At 39.4% G+C, this 19,290-nt stretch overlaps 2 protein-coding genes across 3 annotated transcripts in view; one reads left to right on the top strand and one right to left on the bottom strand.

Annotated features, from left to right (window-relative positions):
- LOC138064550 (ceramide transfer protein) overlaps positions 1-8,189 on the top strand; it is a 75,581-nt gene extending 67,392 nt beyond the window's left edge. For both annotated transcript variants that reach the window (XM_068927649.1, XM_068927648.1), the window contains 7 exons: positions 1,971-2,066; positions 2,674-2,806; positions 2,909-2,979; positions 4,304-4,432; positions 5,223-5,352; positions 6,905-7,041; positions 7,959-8,189. In XM_068927649.1, the coding sequence (XP_068783750.1) occupies positions 1,971-2,066; positions 2,674-2,806; positions 2,909-2,979; positions 4,304-4,432; positions 5,223-5,352; positions 6,905-7,032 (687 nt within the window). In that variant the 3' untranslated portion in view covers positions 7,033-7,041; positions 7,959-8,189. The remainder of the gene's footprint in view (positions 1-1,970; positions 2,067-2,673; positions 2,807-2,908; positions 2,980-4,303; positions 4,433-5,222; positions 5,353-6,904; positions 7,042-7,958) is intronic.
- Positions 8,190-15,102: 6,913 nt separating this feature from the next.
- On the bottom strand, positions 15,103-16,123 carry LOC138064551 (mediator of RNA polymerase II transcription subunit 18). The gene is made up of 2 exons (XM_068927673.1): positions 15,955-16,123; positions 15,103-15,785 (listed from the first exon to the last, which is right to left on the bottom strand). Exons 1-2 carry the CDS (start codon positions 16,025-16,027, stop codon positions 15,232-15,234), a joined length of 627 nt encoding a protein of 208 aa, XP_068783774.1. The 5' UTR covers positions 16,028-16,123; the 3' UTR covers positions 15,103-15,231.
- Positions 16,124-19,290: the final 3,167 nt, after the last annotated feature.

Genomic DNA, 19,290 nt, shown 5'->3' with positions numbered 1-19,290 from the left:
TGCTGAGCAGTTCCAAAGGCCTTAAACTGTTTGAAACGCGCTGCTCTTGGTGCCTTGGGCTCTTCTTTCCTTGCCCTTCTCCTCCTCCCACTGCATTTAGCATAAAGCAGAAGTGGCAAAATACAAAATGTAAACATATACAAGCAAACCGTGTCCATAAAAGGTTAAGACCTGGGGGAGGAGAGAGATAGGGACCTGAAAGTCTTGCAGAGGAAGTTCAGGAGCATGGGGAGGATTCTCTTCTGAAAGAAGTGTGGCTTAGTGCTAGTAAACTGAAGTTTTAAATAGTCTACCTTTTTACCTCGCGTGGGCTGTGCTATCATAAAGAACGTTCCAAGAAAGAAAGTAGACCTTTTGTAGGAAGCCCTTTAGTAACTGACAGGAAAAGATGGCCTGTATAGAAGCAGAAACACAAATGTAATGAGTTTTCCTAATTTGTAGCCTTCCCTGCAACAGGAGGAAAAAAACTCTGTACTCTTAACTTGTGTTTCTATAGCGAAATCTGTAGTTAAAATAGGATCAAGTAAAAATTCCATCCAAAGTTTTTTATTTTGTTATACTTAGATGTTTTTGGCTTGGATCAATTTCTTTTTTTCTTCCTAGTCTTATGTGTCACCCAAAAGGTATACAGTACAAAGTTACTGCTTTATATTAAATGTAAACAAGATCTTTCAATTCCATACCATGTTAGAAAAGGTTATCGAATATTCCGTAGTTTTGCTTTCTACTTTTACTGCTTGCTCAATTAAAAATATTATATATTATGAAGCCACATGTGTGTATATGTGTAAAATGTTTTTTTGAAGTTGTGCAAAAAGCACTTCGAGGTTCAGGGTACTGATCTTGTGATTGTGCGCTCCTTAAGATTAATCAGTGTATTCATCAATCAGCTAAGCTTTGTTTTAAGTGCTTTCTGTTTAATTAAAAAAAAAAAAGCATTTCTAGTAATTCAGGAAAACAGTGACAATCACAGGTTTACCTGTGGCAAGTTTCTAGTAGTCACCTACCTTTAAGTTTTGTAGATGGAAAAAAGTTATCAAATTGTTTTCAATGTTTATAAATGTTAAACGGCAAGTGGACACCTTACTTTCTTCCCTCCTTTTTTAGGGGGCTAAACTTAAATTTGGTTTTGAGCAGGATTTGGAAATAGTAGGGGGTGAGGGAGGAGTGGGAAATAAAAGAAACGTAAGATTATAGAATAAGGTTGCAGATTTAAAAAATCTTTTTCTTGTCCCACTACCTCTTTCATGTAGATTATATGGAATAGCAAAATGAGCTGTTCATTAAAATGCATTAAGTGTATTAAATGCTTAAAATGTATCAAATACCTGACCTTTAAGAAAAGCACACAGCTGTCCACCTAACTAAAATATTTTAAAATAATGGAGTTTCTGCATCATCTTAATTTTTTGGGGTGTGAGCATTTCTATTTATAAATTATTTCCAGTGGGCAACTGTGTAAAGATGCTGCTGAAACAGAGTAGGGTGTCTTTGCTCATGACCGCAGTTCCAATATAAGTTTTTGATAGTATTCACGCTTTTAGGTGGTCTGTCCTCTCCCCCACCCCCCGCCCCGACTTTGTTTAGCTTTCTAAATGCTGTTCACTGAATGTTGGCTTTCATATCTTCCAATGCATCATAATTCTGTTTAGAGATGTGAAGTAATTTTTGAAATGTTGAAATAAAGTGGTCAGTAGGTGGAAGTAGTGAATTTTGACAGTTTAGAGCCCCAAAGGAAGAATAGGAAGTGCCTATGAAGAATGAAATCAGAAATTGAATCAAGTTTTTTGCTTTTTGTTTCTGAATGCCGGAAGTATCTGCTTGTCCTTACTTTCAATAGAGAGTTCTGTTCAAGTTCAGCTCCTGCACAAGATCTGAAGCCTTGACTTGTGGTTTCCAGTACTGTACAGTTTCCAGTCTAAGAAGATGTAAGGAATGTTTTAAAAATTTGTGCTTTTTTTCCTTTAAAGGTAGAAGAGATGGTACAAAACCATATGACTTATTCTTTACAAGATGTAGGAGGAGATGCCAATTGGCAGCTAGTGGTAGAAGAAGGAGAAATGAAGGTAAATCGTTTAACCTTTTGTTTCTTTGCTTCGCTGATATAAGATGGTATGCTATTAATAATTTTTTTTTTTCTCTTTGAGTACTATCACTCAGCACGTTATGCTGGTAATAGTTCTCTCTGAGAATAGCATTGTTTAAGTTAGGGCTGGAGTCCACAAGAGCTACAGCCACTAATCATTTCAATCATGCAGAATCCGATCTAACTTTTGCAAGAGCTTTACATCATTGCAGATTCCTTCCTTCTTTTCTCCTACTTAAAATTTGGTATCAAAATGACATAAATTTTTATGAAATATTATATGATGGTAAGTTACTGTTTCATTTACTCTACTGTAGATGTTTGTGGTGATCCTTGTGCCTAGTGGTAAATAACGTAGCTAAATCATTTTTGGATAAGAGACTCTCAAAATACCGGCTCGCCCTAATGCAAAGTGCCATGTGATAACATCCACATTGGCAGTTACTAGGGAGCACTGACATGGAAAATTATTTATGTTAGTCTTCTAGATAAGTTTTTTGTTTGTTGTTTAAAGCTGATTAAACTTTAAACAATTGAAATACAGTTTTGACATTTTTTGTTCTGCATTTCACTATCTTTGACCATAGGTGTACAGAAGAGAGGTGGAAGAGAATGGAATAGTTTTAGATCCTTTGAAGGCAACACATGCAGTTAAAGGTGTAACAGGGCATGAAGTTTGCCACTACTTCTGGAATGTCGATGTTCGTAATGACTGGGAAAGTAAGGAATTGGTTCTTATGTTCTGTTTATCACTAAGCATATTGTTTATAATCTTGACCTCATGTCTGTATGCTTGTTTATTGTGTTTTTTTTTTCTTTTAGCAACAATTGAAAATTTCCATGTTGTGGAAACTTTAGCTGACAACGCAATCATCATTTACCAGACACATAAGGTAATAGCACTTAAGCTGCATACACCACCTTATTGAGACAGTCTGGGGCACGTGTGTTCTAATGTATTATGAAACACTTAGACAACAGCTTAAATGCTGTTTAAAACAACAGTTCAGAACTAGTTCTGTATTAAACTGAACTTTGTCAATTTTTGGAAGTTGGTTTGATGGCGTAATGGGCTGTATGTGTATGTGATAGAACTTGTAGTAACAGGTGAGATTAATCTGTGTGTGTCACTGCCAGCAAAACAAGGTCATCTAAAACAAACTAAAGCAATAAGTCAACACTGACTGCAAGCAAGAAAAACTCATACTGCTGTATCACGTTTTTTGCAATAAGGCACGTTGGTGACATAGGCATTTGCATTATGAGATGGTATGTTTGCTGGTATAGTGATATAATATGCTCATTCTTTTAAGTTGCGATTTTTTCCCCCCACCAACCAGTTCTGGTGTATCTTTATCAGAATGCTCATTCAAAGTTTAGCCCAACAATTACAACAGTTGGGCTCAAGAAAAAAATGGCAATGAAGTATACAGATTCATCTGTAATCTTGCATGGTTCTGAGTATTAGTATACTCAGATATTAAGACAAATCGTTTTCTTGGACCATTTCGCCAGTAGTGTAGGTAGCTGAAAGCTGGCATAACAGAAGACTAATTTTTTTTTTAATAAAGCAGTGCTGTGGTAAAATTTAGATAGAGTTGATTCCCTTCCCTCCCCTCACCCAGAATATCAGGAAAAGGGCTTCTGTAGCTTATTTTATTTTATCAGACATTTTGCTTCTGAAACGTTCTCTCTTGATGGTATCAGTTTACCATATCTGTCTCACTGAAGGGATAGCTCTATAAAAATACTTCTGTTAAAAATGTTTCTTTCTCTCTTGGTATGTATGTGTGTGGAGATATCCTAACCGTAGACACATCTACTTATAGTTGAGCAACAAACTGAACCAGTGGCTACAAGTATTAACTAAAAAGCAAACCTGACGTTGAGAAAACTGTAGGGGAGCTGCCTCTTTGCTGAAAAACAGCTGTTGCAGCTAGGCTCCTTGCCTTTCAAAGGTCTTAAGCTTTTGCCTTAAACTTCTTTTAAATTGAGTTTGTCTTAAAATAAAATGTAGCCATGTAACCCAGTATGCATCTGTACCATAACTGTGTTCTGTTTTAATTCTGAAAACTGCATGCAACTTAAACCTTTTTTTCTTAAATAACACGACTGACTTTATTTATAACGCTTCTGTTTTTCTTTTATCAAATGATAGTAGACGAATACTTAATTTTGCAAAATTGGAAAAGCTTATAATCAGCTGTTTTTCTACAGAGGGTGTGGCCTGCTTCTCAAAGGGATGTGCTGTATTTGTCTGCCATCAGAAAGATACCAGCATTCAGTGAAAATGACCCTGAGACATGGATTGTGTGCAACTTCTCCGTGGAACATGACAGTGCTCCTGTAAGTGGTGTTTTCATTCTGTCAAGCTCTGCTTTTAAAATACCGTTTTTCTGTCATGCGATGATTGTGTTGCAATGCTACTGTAAGGAAAAAAAGCTTCTAAGGAGAAGTAACGCAATTTGTTTAAATTGGTTGATACAATGACCTGATTAAGTTGTTAAGAGCCAAAAGCTGCTTTGCCTTTTCTCAGCACTCAGCTGATTTGAGGTATTGCAGAAGAATGGAAGCAAAATTTCTGGGACATAAGATAATGCTTGAAAGAATTGATTTGTTTCCATACCACTGTCTGACAACACTGAAGAGTTCTTGTATGGGGATAAGCTTGTATAACTATGCAGATACAGATCTGTTAAACCTTCAGCTTGCCCAGGTCTGGCGTGGTTCTGTCAGACAGTAGCAGTGACTGTTTTCTTTGAAGTATTTCTGTGCTTTTTCCAGTTCCACTGTCCATTTATAATGGGAATAGTTACCAACTGATATTTGTAGATGCTAGTATGTTGTTACTTGAATGTTTTTCCTTATTCACTTGTCATAATAACTGAAGTAATTCATTACTAATATATTAAGCAAACAGGAATCTGAGGTTCAGGCATTTTGTTTTAACCCTTTCCCTGTTCACTGTGCACCTTTCTTTTCATCCGTGTTCATGTTACATCCATGTAGCTTTGGAATGCAAGCTCTCTGAAACGTGACTTTTGGAGTATCTCAGACTTCATAGCAAATTAAAATATTAATCAAGTATGCTGAAATAAACTTGGTTTGGGGCTAACTAAGCATTTCTTTTTGGCAGCTGAACAATCGATGTGTCCGTGCCAAAATAAATATTGCTATGATTTGTCAGACCTTAGTGAGCCCACCAGAGGGGAACAAGGAAATAAGCAGAGACAATATCCTATGCAAGATTACATATGTAGCTAATGGTAAGTATAATTTTTGCGATATGGCATTCGTCGTGTATGCTAATTCTGGAGACTTGAGTGCTGACGAAAGATTGATGGAATTTTCTTTTCAACTTATTTTTAGGATCACATTTGTGTTCTTTATGTTCAGAAAGACCTGAAATCATGTGCTACAGCAATCAATGGAATCATTCATTGTGTGTTATTCTAGAAGGAATAAATGAAAATAGTGTGTAGCTCAGTCCTAAAAACCCCTTTTTAGGGGAGGGCAGGAGAAAGAAACATCTGCAACTGGCTTGATTTGGCATAGCTTTTAGTTTCGGTAGTAGTATGCTTTTTATTCGTTTGTTGCTGTGAAGTTCTTCTCCTGATTCATCCTGTTAGGCCGAAAAGCTGCTGATGGTAAGGATACAATTCTTGCCCGCCATGCTTGCAGGCTCTATAATCCAGTCCTCACGTCTCTGGATTTTAACTGATAGAATTCTTCTAATTGACTGCACAGTTGTCAAAGCCAAACTGTATTGTTACTGTACCCAGTATTTAGAATTGTACTAATAATATTGGACTGTTGAGATACAGTAAATTGTAAAAATTTCTAAGGGTAGCTCATTCCTTATTTTCTTTAACCACCTATTACATGGCCTCCCAAAGAGTGGAAGTCTGAGCAATTATTCATGACTCCAGTAACCCTTTCCCTGTATAGTAGTGATATAATTTGTTTTAAATCTGGTATAAATAATATTGTATGATGTTACACTGAGGGGGCTAAGCTGCTTTGGTTTCTATTTAGATGTTTCCAAATTATTTTAAAAAGCTTTCATTGACAAATCAGGTGTTGAACCATGATTATATGAGAAGTGGCAACTTTCAGAAAAATGCTTGACCTCTGAATTTGAACGTATTTTAGGATCTGTTCAAATTTTACTTAAAATGCTTTACAAATCTATAAAATACTGACATGAAGGAGTTCTGCAGTCAAATGCAATAATTATTGAGAAGTTAGCAAACCATAAGCTGACTCTTATTTTCTTTAAAACAAGAACTCAAATCTTTTTTCTGTTGTTCCTTTAGAAGTACTTAGGGAATGGAATCTTCCATTTGGGCATGGGCTCCAAAGACTCACAAACCCGATATTGTGTTTAATGTATTCTGAATAGACTGGCACCCTAAAAATGCACTGAATTTGGGTTTTAAAATAGTAGGAAGTGTTACAATACAAGTTGTAAAGGCCTAAAAAAAACCAAAAGAAACCCACCAAAAAACCCTGCTACTGATTGTTCTTGGCTGTTATTCCAGAAAAGGAATTGCAGCAATAAATCTTCTTTTCTGGTTTTTATAGGATTTGCTGTGTCTCACTATGTCTCTCTCCTACTATTTTTACAATCATGCAACCTGAATGCTGCCCTGCTTTTCAGATAATGGCTGAACTCCGTATGGGAGCGCTTAGCCTAATCCCCAATCTTGTCTGAAGTTGGAATCTGACATAATGAATATTCATATTATACACCCACACGTTGGCCATATACATGGTTTGTGGAACTCAATTTAAATCCAGCTTGATGTCTACTTCTAGTGAACCCAGGAGGATGGGCACCAGCATCAGTGTTACGGGCAGTGGCAAAACGAGAATATCCCAAGTTCTTGAAGCGTTTTACATCATATGTGCAAGAGAAAACAGCAGGAAAGCCTATTTTATTTTAGTATTGGCAGGTATGCTTTTTTTTTTTTCTTTTCTTGCTTCACTGCTGTCAATACTTAAGGCCAAATAAAGGAATCTAATCTAGAAATGTGTTATCACCATTAGCGTGAACGTAATGCATATTTTCAATTCTAGCTCTGATCAAACATCTGATAGAATATTATGAAGGCCAAAGCATTTTTCTTTATTGACAGAATAATTCTGATTTAGGATTTTGATTAATAGTGGAGCCCCTCTGACAGAAGAAAAATTCAATCACTGGCATATTTAAAATGCTGTCTTACATTTTCAGTCTTTCTGATGAGCCCAATAAAGGAATTTACAGAGGCTTTCTGAAGTCTGTGGATGTATTTCAGTGGTCTGTGTCACTGGACTAATCTAAATGATTTTAAAATTTAAAAACTAAATGATGATGTGGCAGGAAATGAAAAAAGCATTCTGAATTTGTCAGACATAAGCCTTTGTGCTAAATAAGTCTTTGGTTGTTTTTTGTGACAGTATGTAGATCCTTACAATATACTTCATTATGTACAACGGTAGTGTCAAACCATTGAATTTCAGCTGCTCAGCAGTATTTGGTAGTTCTAACGTTAAAGCGTGATCTGAAAATGTGTTTTCTACCACTTTTTGTGCATGACTTCAGGCTACCTCTGTTTTTAGGTTCTGTTTGTGATGTCAAACTCCAAAACTCTTAGTCATTTGATCTTTCTGGAACAGATAGCCCTGTAATATCTGATTCATGTTTTTAATTGTATATTGTTAGAGAAGTGGTGTAGGTGAACCGTTAAAAAGTTTTAACTGTCACGCGTGAGCTGACAGTTCAGATATGATGATAGTGTTTCTAAATCATTTGAGGGATTTAACAATTTCTTACCGTTTTTTGTTTTCCTGCTAGTGTTCAAAATTCATTTTCTTTACCTTTCTCCAGTGATTGGAGCAAGACTGGGTGAGCATTCCGCGCTGGAGAAGTAACCATGTACAGAGCACTCCATGCTGGAACGAAGGATCTACAGTCTTTTTATGGCCCAAGTTTTAGGCTTTGTATACCGAAGTGAAGAAATGTTGCAACACCACGAGGCTGACTATTTAACGCTAGCGCTCTCCTGCTAACTTTTCTTGCTGAATCAGTGTGTAATTATAAATACATGTATCGATAACATGTATATGGCTCTATTTTTATTTGCTTGCTTTAGAAGAGGAAGAACGTACAACTTTGAATCACCAACTTTAAGGGTTACTGCTTTAATTTTAAACAACTTGCAGAATTTTACCGTCAACCCTTCCGAAGATACTTAAGCAGTTTTTGTGCATGTCTAAAAAGCACAAAAGACAAATGCACATATAGCATACTGTATGTGCTTTATATGCACAAAAATCTGTGGTATTTAGGGGGGAAGGGGAGGAGTTCAGTAAAGCCTAGGTGACTTATTGGCAGGTTTTGTTTTCTTTGTATAATCATAGTTCATTGCTGCTGGTTTCTATAATGAATCATCTTGTTATGTAAAATGTCAGTTAATAACTGAGGGCTGTCAATATCCTTATGACTTTGCCTTTTCTATTGTCTTACTCTTATGAAGATCTTTGGGTCTGAAGGAGCAAGAGTGTGAAAAGCTTTATTTTTTTCCAGATATCTTTATATTTCTATTGTATTTTTTAGTTATGTAATATGTGCTACAGAATTTTTGTTATTAAACATGATCCAGAAATTTCTAGGTAGATTCTGTATGAGAGGGCGTGAAAGCTAGAAGCTGAAAGCTAGAAGTCATCTGTCCATGCTAAGTGTGGACTGCTTTCTTGCATGATATCCAGGGCTTTCCTAAAGCTGTGAGAAGGTACACTATAATATTTATTGAAGCAATTTGGACTACACAGGACAACATTCCCAGTCTGGAAATGAGGATGAGTACATTATATTTTGATCCTGCATGTTTTTTTTCCCCTCACCTTAAAGTCGTGCTATGAGGTTCATGTAGAAAATGTGAGTCACTTTAATACTTACCTCTTAATCAAAAAAAACAGCAGAGCTATGAGGATGCATAGTTCTTACTGGGAAGTTCCCCTTAGTTGCTGTGAGAATTTAAGAGTCAGATATGTTGCCTGCCTTTGATCCTGAAGATGCTCATTAGGAGAGAACTGTGGCAGACCAGTACTTACTTATGAGATCTTTTTATTCATGTCCTGTAGTCAGAGACTATTCAGAGACTGCCGGGTGTTTCACTAACCTGTATATCTCAAAACAAAAGATTCAGATATATTTTTTTCAAAAGAAAGCTGAAAGTCTTATTTGATATATTGTAGTAGGTGCCTGAAAGTAAATACAAGATAGTTATTTAATGAAGATTTGGCAAATGATTAAATGTCATCTGCACAATGTTGAAAAAACTTTTGTCTGTTCATCTTCTCTATAGAGATGAGAGCATACATAATACATTACACACATGCACGCAGACTTCATGCTCCATAACTTTTCCTTTTTTATTTGCCTTTCTCTAATGGTGTGCATGGAATATGCCTTATTACAGAATTATTCTGTTAATTTGAATATGTAGAAAAGTGCCTATATGGTAATGCTAGTAAGGCAGATAAGATAAAAATTTGTACATGTTTACTATATCACCAGTGAGCATTTTATATAGTGATGTTTAAAAAAAAAAAAATTCTTATTACCTCAAATGTACTACATCTCTCTTTTTACAATCAACCAAATGATGGTTCATCCACCATAGCCACTGATGGGAACTTTAAAAAAAAAAAAAAAAAAAAAAAGAGGAGGGAAAAAAAAGGAAAGAAAGAAAAACAAAAACAAAGAAAAACTGTCCAAAATAGAAAAAGTTTTAACTCCTTATTTGCCATTTCTGGTAATTGTTGTTGAACACAGGCAAGTAACTGTTTCTTAATTTAATTGGATAGCTTTATTTTACAAAGGTATGGAAAGTTTACAAAGCAGTATATAAATCTTATATCATTAGTTGCATTTGCACTAAATGTGATGTACTTTTGTGATTTATTCTGTAAATAAAATTACACTACAGATACTATTTGTAAAGAATACATTTTACTTCTAGATGACGGCACTGGTACTTCTCTACAGCTAGCCCTGCCCAATCAGATCGGTAAGAGGTTTCTGACCGAATATGGAAGGAGTTATAAGACTGAGACCCTGAAGAGGTCAGTCAGTACCTATAAAACTATCAGTAGACCTCTCAGATCGTCCATGTGTGAGCAGCAGTTATATCCTTCCTTCCGGAAGGAATCCTCCTTTTATAGTTTTAAAAGATTTTCCTTGTCCCTTGAGGCCACCCGTTCCTCCAGTGCCCCACATACGTGCACTCTCAGTTCTCCTCTTCCAGTTAATGGAACTGTTGCATTGATACAGCGATGGTTTTCATCCCAGAAGCAGCCCCTGACTGGGGCTATACTGGATGTTTTATAGGTTGAACGAATTTGAAGGACTGAGAATGCAGCTATCTTCTCCATCAGATCCTGTTTTCTGAATGATATCTGCCTCTGTTCTGGAGAATTTGGATATGTTGCCAAACTAGATCCAAAAGAAATTACTTGATAGAACTTGTATTGGCAATAAGGATGAGAGATGGTCGTTCTGCTGCCTGAAAATCTGAACATCGTATTTTCACCAATTATCTGTAGAAAAGATGTCATGCACTTTGAAAAAAGTACCTTTTACGTAATTGGGCTGAGCTGGTTTATCTGAAGTTGTGCCGATTCTCTTTAATCAGATTGTCCACCTGTATTTTTGTCAAGTTGTACAGATAACACTGTATTTGAATTGCCACTGTTCATCTACAGACTCAAAACATGAATCATATTTTTGAGTACCCTGAGTGTGTAGAGTGTAACTGTTTGTTCTATAATAGCTTTATGATCCTAATGATAAGTTTTAAAAATTTAAAGAAGTTGGCTCTTCCATGTTACAATCACAAATTTAAAACTAGTATTTAAAAGTGAAAAGTATTAAAAATATTATGAAGAAAAATCCTGGTTTGTACTTATTTTTAAACACATAGTGCTTTGAAGAAACTTCTATTTAAAACATTCTACCTTGTATCCAACTTCTAGATCATGTATGAAATTATAATACTATAATGCACGTAAAACTTAACGGGAAAGCAGCTTTCTTGTATTATTAAGGTTACTGACGTGAAAACTTGAATGACACATTAGCTGTCTTTATATTGAAAAGCTCAGTTTGTACTAGCGTATCAGAATCGTGTTCAAATGTTTTATATTGAGACTACACTTTATGGCAGCATCTCCCAAAATGAACTGAGAAGTGGTAAACAACTCTTTTTTTTTTACTAGGTTTTGTTAAGTGTTGCCTTCTAAAATTCACTTTAAGACTTCAGTGCATGTATTTGTTTCTATAAAGGGAATGGAGACCTCTGTGTATCAAATAACACTGTGCATGTTATTTTGCTGGCTTAAAACTATATTTTATGATAATGTGCTAATTCCCACTTCATGTGGGAATTCCCACTTCACCCGCTTCATCTTGATCTTTAAAGTCTTCAGCTATCCACCTGTCATCAAAGACTCGAAATCCATAAACACAGGTCATTGCTGCACATGTGTCTGTTGGGGCTGCTTTAACCTAGTCAGCTGGAGCAAGTTCCCAGGAGAATCTGACCCAGTAGGTCTGACCCAGTAGGTGGCACCTCTTTGCGATCAGCAGATTCAGCCTTGTGCGTGTTTACCCAAACCTGTGTACTGCTGAAGAGTTTAGTTTGTGCAGCTGTGGATGATGAGCTGGACTAATTGGACCATGGTCGGCTTGGTTATTGTGATTTTGGTAGTCTCAAAGATGATTTCCTCTGTATTGACTGAAGGTTTTATCAGCATAAAAGGAAAAAAGAGTAACTACGACTAATAAGCCAAGATCATCACAAAACAAAAGCTTTTGTCTCCTCTTGTACAGGAGTAACATCGTTAAGAATGTTTCCATGGGAAGAACCCAGACCAAGGACTGAGAAGTGTTTGTCAGGGGAGGAACTTTGTGTTCTTTCTAAAGCATGAAGCATTAAGAACTATGCTTCAGTAGGGCACGGAACTATGCTTCAGATGACCTTCGGTAGGGCAAACTTTATTGATAGCAGGAATAGCTGATGCTTCATGGATCAGTAACGATCCTGCCTTTATTTGTTGTGCAGGGATTTCTGCTCTTTATGTAGTAATCAATAAAGCTGCTGAAACATTACAAGAAGGTAAAACTGGAGAAACAGTTTGAAACAGAAAGCATTACTTAGACAGAAAGAAAACTTACCAGAAATCTTCAAGAGCTTGGCTGTATCAGGCCTTAAGTACAATGCAATACATGCAGAGCCCTTATCTGACCCTGCCTTTGCAAAATGCAGTTATTGTAGCTGGCCAAAAAAAAAAAAAAAAAAAAAAAGGTAGTAGAAGGGAATACAGTTGCATTCTTGGTCTCATAAGTTATGCTTGTAATTTAAAAATACACAGTTGCTAGCAAGGAAATGTTGGGTACTTTACGCAGTCATGTGAATAAGTTAATTTGGCTCTAGAAAATGAAAACAATAGGATTATGCCACACAATTTACCAGTGCACTACCAGTAGTATTGCTATTTTAGTCTTTGGCTATAAAAGTTTTGCAGGAAGAGAAAAGTATATTTGAGTTTTATGTGCCTGAAAATGTTCATTTTTCCCACCTGTAGCCACTGACACAATGCTATTTCTCTCTACGCATCTGCCTCTTCTATGTGTAGACTGCAGCTAGAATAAAGACAGCTTGGTAACGTGGATTACTGCAATTTTTCGGTTTTAAGCCAAGTCTCCTTAAAAGGAACTTTTTTTGGAGAAGTTAAACCATGCAACAGTTAGTCTGTCATCTAAAGCTTCAACTTTACTTTTATTAGAGGGACCTTTCCATTCAGTCCCCTTTGCTTGAGCTGGTCTGCCTGGAATTCCATGTGGGATTTTTCTCTCTACCACCATTTCAGTAACAAGCCTTCTTTTCCCCCCTTACAAAAAGCAGTGTGCTTAAATGTGCACAGTTTGAGTACCTTCTCCGAGTTACATTTTCAGAGAGGAGAAAAAATACAGGAACAGGGAAGATCTGAAGCGACTATTCACTGAAGACTGAAGTCTGAAGTTTCTTTCACCCTACAGCATGTTTTTAGTGCCTCAGCTAACCTTACTCCAGGAGATACGTTGACTTCTTTGCTCTGTTACTTTTCTGAGCCTTTAGACTGAAGTTGATGGTCAATGGCATGAGCACATACAGCCTTGTATAGTCACTTCAGCAAGTCTTTTGTGTTTTTGTCCCCACATGTGCTAATTATCTTTCAGGGTCTTCTCCCAAGTTATTTTTGGATGCAATGGGAAAGGCCTACCTACTTGCTGTTTTCTATGCATCTTTGTGTATACTTAAAGGAAAGCACCCTTTGAAAAGCTAGCATATGATGCTGAACTCTTCTGATTCACTGAATTGCTTTCTAAGATTTCATGTCACAAGAGACAGGCAGTGCATCTTCGAAGCCTGTGGCAAGAGAGATTCCCAGCTAGCATTACCCAGGCAGGATGTGACACCAACATTGAGGAATTCCACCAGGTGGGGTGGGATTGCAAACTGAATGATGGAGCAATGCAGCAAGTTCAGCCTCCTCCTACAGCCAGTAAAACTACGTCATGTAACAACAGGAGCCGTATAGAACGACGCTAAAGAAACAGATCCAAAACCCTAGCATAGCGTGCAATCTAACAAGGGTAAGTCATGCTTCTGTATGGACAAAAGAATGGTAGATGTGTCCTCACCCTCAAAATGGTTCAAGCCTAGGTAATGACCAAAATCACATAGGCTGTGTCATCATTTACACGCTATTGGAAAATCACTGCTGTGTGTTCAACATAATGCCATTCTTTAGCCAGCTGGCTTAGCGAATCAGTGTTAAAATACTCAGTTGTTCCTATGCCTTCTGACCTAAAGCATGCATCAGGGGAACATTTGAGATGCACACACTCAATGAGCACTAATCCAGTTACCATGGTTTATTCTGCCCAAATTCCAGTGTTGAAAGCAGTTAACTTGAAATTTCTTCCTAAAGTTTCACATAGGAGTGGTGTTTGGCAGTCATTACCCTTAGCTGGTATACACCGAGTAGCGTGTTAAAAGGCGACAGTGTCTCTGGCAGAGGGTGCTGCATTTTATTAGTAAGTGAAACGATTGCCTTCTAAGTTACTGCAAAGTATGAGAAACTTAAATATGCTTTTGTTATCTTTATTGGTTTTCCCAACCTTTTTTGTTTAAACTATATTTGAAAACTCTCAAACATAAGTTTCAAGTATCACTGAAATAAAGGGTAAGGAACTATCCTACTATGGAGATGCTAAACAAAACAGTTGTTGCAGTAAAATTCGGAGCTGTATGGTACTCTTAATTGTTTTCAACTAAATGAATCTTACTTGTTTCAGTTTTGTCTATCACCTAGCAGGTGTGAGGGTTCTAATACAAAAAAAAAAATCTGTAATTTACTATCTTATTAGCTGAGATTATCATACTCAACTTCAGTGAAATAGATGGAACAGGTAAAAGGAGATTCTGAATACCTCTTGCGACTGTAATATTGTTAAACTGCGTTTAAATTCTAACGTTGGCTATTATCAGAAACAGTTCCACTATAAAGTATCTGCTGTTCTAGCTGCTATCTATATTATTACTATTTTACTGTAAAAAGGTTTATACTTATTCTCTTATACTGTGTAGAGTTCCTGGTTTTATACTTTTGTTAAAGAACACTTTCCATCTCTTGCGTTAAGGGATATTCACTTCAGGTATTAGTTGCAAGAAAAAGAATTGCTACGTAGTGTGCGAGTATGGTGTTTAAAAAAAGCAGCACTGAGATGTGGATACACAGAAGGATGAATGCTAGTAAGTGTGATGTTTTGGAGTGTTCGGCCCTATGTTTTCTAACTGACTTTTTCCAAAGAGGAAAACTATTGGTATTAGTGTTTTTTTGGTATTTTGAATGGAATTATTCTTAATTTTTAAGTGTCCTTTTTTATTCACATCTACAAATGAAGAAAAAAGAGTAACTGCAAGTGATGCAACATCGATATGCAGTCCTTTATTCCCCTCCCCCAGTTTTGATTTGCCCTCAAAAGGTGTTTTAGAAGAATACCCCCTCTGAAACATTACCACAACCAATGCCTTGATTGCCCACCTTCTCAATCACATTAACCTTTTGGGGTCAATTTTTTCTAGGTGAACCAAAGGCTTTAGTTGCTCAGCAAAGTTCCTCATGTCATCAGAAACGACATCCTGTCCTGCCGGCGCTACCACATTAAGCTCGACGAGGTAGGAGAGAGACAGCGGCTCGATGCTGTCGGTGTTGCCTGGCATGAGGATGCGGAAGATCTTGTAGACGACGATCTTCATGATGCCCTTGCGGAACACGTGCCCCTTGGCCACGAACTCGTGGTCCATGCGGAAGCCCATCTCCACCAGGAAGTCCGTCAGGTTGTCCGAAGTAGCGATGTCGACGCAGTTGCGCACCAGGGCATGCCGGTTCTTGTCTCCGATCTCGGGCTGGCCCAGGTAGCGCAGGTGCCACGGCATGCCGCTCTTGTCCATGGAGCGCCGCGCCCGCAGCACGAAGGGGCTGGCCTGCTGCCCCTTCAGCAGGAACACCATCTCGTGGTCCAGGAAGGTCTCCGGCTCCATGTTGTCGCACAAGCCGCGCAGCCGGTGCAGCAGGCTCTCCAGGCTCTGGTCCAAAACGCTGCCTGCGGGGCACAGAGGCGGCTCCTCAGCGGCCCCCCTCGCCGCGGCCAGCGGCGCCGCCCGCCCGCCCGCGCCCCGCAGGCCACCGCCGCCCCCGCCGCCTCCCCCCCCGCGCCACGACCGGCTGCCCCTCCGCCGAGGCGCCCCGGGCCTCCCGCCGCCCGCGCCTACCTTGGAGCAGGTACTCCATCATGTTAATGGTGCCGCCCGTCACGGGCATCATGGTAACGGGCGGCGCCTCCATGGTGCCGCGCAGCCCGGGCCCCGGCCGCCCGCGACGCGACCCGAGGCCGCGCGACGCGCAGGAGCGGGGCGGAGCCGCCCGCGGCCGCGGCGCCGCGGCAGCGCCCCCCCGCGGCCCGGCGGCGCCGCGCGGCCGCGTCGCCGTGAGGCGCGGTGAGGTGAGGTGAGGTGAGGTGCGGTGCGCGGGGGCCGGGCCCGGCCCGGTGGGCGAGGCCAGGCCGCCCCGGGGCCGGCGGCGGCGGCGCGGCGGGGCCCTGGCTGGGGGCGTCCGCGGCCCGGCCCTGCCGCGGCCGTTGGGGCCCGCGGCCGCTGGGGCCCCCTCAGCAACGTGGCGCCTCTGCGCCGCGGGCGGGGTCGTTCAGCGAGCAAATAACGGTATCGGGGGCGATCAGCGCTGCTGGCCGTCACCCACTGCCTTCTTTAACGGCCCGGCTAAAGGAGCGGACTCTTCTAATTAAGCAGTTAGATTATTCTGCTTTTGAAAAAAATTTTTTGGACCGAGATGGTCTGTACGGAATCAGCGCAGTAGGAGGGAAAATGTATTGTTTTCTGGTGCATACTGATATTTTCAATTTAAATAATTCACAGCGCGCTGCATGTAATTGCCCTTTTTCTACTGATCTTTCTTATTTGAAAATTTAAAACGGTAGTTTGCTGATTCGGGGGTTTGGGGCGTTTTCTGAAGTGTAGTAACTAGTTTAGTTAAAACTGCTAAAAGCAGAACGTCTCGTCTTTGGTGTCTTTAGCAGTGAAAGCTGCAAGTAACATTTGTGTAAGTTTTTCAATAGCTGTATCCCAGTTTGCCTCTTACTACCTGTTACACCTGTGCAGGGGGACTGATTTCGGAAATCAGTTTGGGAGCTGTCCGTCGGTAGTTTTTTGTTCAGCACTGGTCTGTGTAAAGGTACAGTAACAAAGGATTTAGAGCAGGAGGATGCTGGGGGCTTGTTTGCAAATATCTGTGGTAACTGTAGTATAGCAAGTCGTTTGCAGTGCGTGACATAGGAATTGAGATACAGTTTTAGAAAGCAGAAATCCAGCCCCTCAGTTTTTCCTCTGGACACTGCAGATTTTGCCCCCTTCTTTCTAGAGGGGAAAGCCTCCATTTCGAAAAGTGATCAGTCGTGGCGAGTTTGTAGCAGTTACAATCAGTCTTACAGCTCACAAGTTCGGAGCTATTTTGATTTTTCCTGTGTCGTTTTTGTACAATCCTTGTCGTTTTTGAATCCTGTGTCATTTTTGTAACAGCTCTTCATGCCACGTGGAAAGTAAACAGTATAACATGTGTCTTTCCGTTATCAGTTAGTATCGCCACGTGGTGGTGTTGTCCCCTGTGTCCCCTAAATAAATATTGTAAATATTGACACAGGCCAAAGTCCTCCAAATGAGAAACTGCAAAAATGTACTCCACCACCATAGTAATAGTTTTTTTTTTAAGCCTTGATATATCAGAGCTAGTCGGGAGTACAGCCCTAAAGGGCACAGTAAAATTCAGCAGGGATCTGGCTGTTGGCGCCAGAAGAAGCCACACCCCAGGTAACTGCCACACTGTGCACAGTGTACATATTGCTCTGATTGCTGAAAGAGGCCTGTGTTGAAATGAATGAAGAAAATAGTAAATAAAAGGTTTGACCAGCGGTTTTAAAGCTTCCTTACCCTTGTAAGAACGTGAATTAGGTTTTCTCCTGCATACGTGTCAACTTTAGTGAACGTGGTCATAATGCAGGATGAAAGAATTATTTATATTATAAATACATATATAAGATATAAGATAGCTAGGAAAAGTAGAAAAAGAAAAGTCAAAAAGGCACTTCAGTGTTTTGCAGGTATAGTTTCTATAAGATATCATTTCTTTCCCTTTTTCCAGTGATAGAGTTTATTATGTTGCTTAACAGAGGTACATGACATCATTACCACAAATGCTTGAGAAAAATGATAGTAAGAGGAGGGCTTCTACCTTTCTATTTTGATATGCAGATTATTTGAAATTCCCTAATTACAGCTACTTCAGTTAGCTCTCTTGCACAGTCTGAAGAACTATGCAAAACTGCAATGCAGAAAATGAATGTTACCCTAAACTGGAGAATGCCAGTAGGACTAGACAAAACTGGTGAGCACAAGTGGCTTTTCTCCCCTGCACAAACAGAACGTCCCCAAGTCCCCTCACCAGTTGTGTCTAAGGTAGCACTGGCACAGTCCTGTAGCTACTTGGCTGCTTTAGGGCCTTGGTGTTGGAGGCCCTGACGTGCACCTTTATACTTTAAAGATATCTTAAACGGGGCCTTTTTCTGCACTTGCTGAAGATAGATGTAGCAGGCACAAAGAACAGCTGATCAGACAGATGGAAGAGAGAGAGCGAAACTGGGATAGAAATAGAGAGTAAATACCTTATTCCCAGCCACCTACCTAAGTTCCTTTCAGCTCCTTTTAATGCCTTTCTTCTACATCTGTCTGCGTCACGGAAACTGGATGCACGTCTTTGGCCAGGCCTTTAGCTCAGCTCCGTATCTCAAAATTTCCAGTGCACAGAGCAGAGCCCTCCCTGTGAAACTCCTGAAGGGAAATGTCTGACGAAATGTGTGATCCAGCCCTGGTTTGTACGTTGAGATAGCATGAACAGTGAGGGAAGGTCAATTAGATATAAGCTGGATGTAAATTTTTTTCTTTCTTGTTATTAAAACTTGCACTTTTTTCTAGCCATCTCACAGGCTTTGGGCCTGAATCCTCATTTTGTCACCTTTATCTAGCAGAACTGCTTTCAGGATAGGCATACAACACTTTCCATTCACTGGTGGTGAATTCATAACTAAGAGCCTTCCCCCCCCCCCCCCCCCCACAAATCTGCATGCAAGGCTGCTACAAAAAGAATTTCTCCGTTCAGTTACATAATAAGCAACATGTATAATGAGTCTATTACATAATTTAAAATTTGTAAAGTTGCTGACAGAATTTCAAAACTGGGCTCATTCATTAAGTAATTTCATTTCTTAGCAGGTAACTCAAGGACGCTTCATTATTCTTAGCCATTTCACCACAAGTAAGGATGTGTCAATTGGTGAGAGACCATCTTAAATTAAGGGCATAGATAAGCTTACAGAGAGTGACAGAAAAAGAAAAATCATGTAACTGATGACCTATAATTATTATTAGGCTCAGTATAATACAAATTATAGCTTATTCTGCGCTGTCTAGCAAAGTAGGAAAATTTTCAAGTGAGAGAGAGAGTTTAAAGAGCTGACCAGCCTAACCCATGGTGGCTTCCAG

Source organism: Struthio camelus, chromosome Z, assembly GCF_040807025.1.
Source record: "Struthio camelus isolate bStrCam1 chromosome Z, bStrCam1.hap1, whole genome shotgun sequence".
Lineage (NCBI taxonomy): Eukaryota > Metazoa > Chordata > Aves > Struthioniformes > Struthionidae > Struthio > Struthio camelus.
This window is presented reverse-complemented; position numbering and strand designations above follow the sequence as displayed.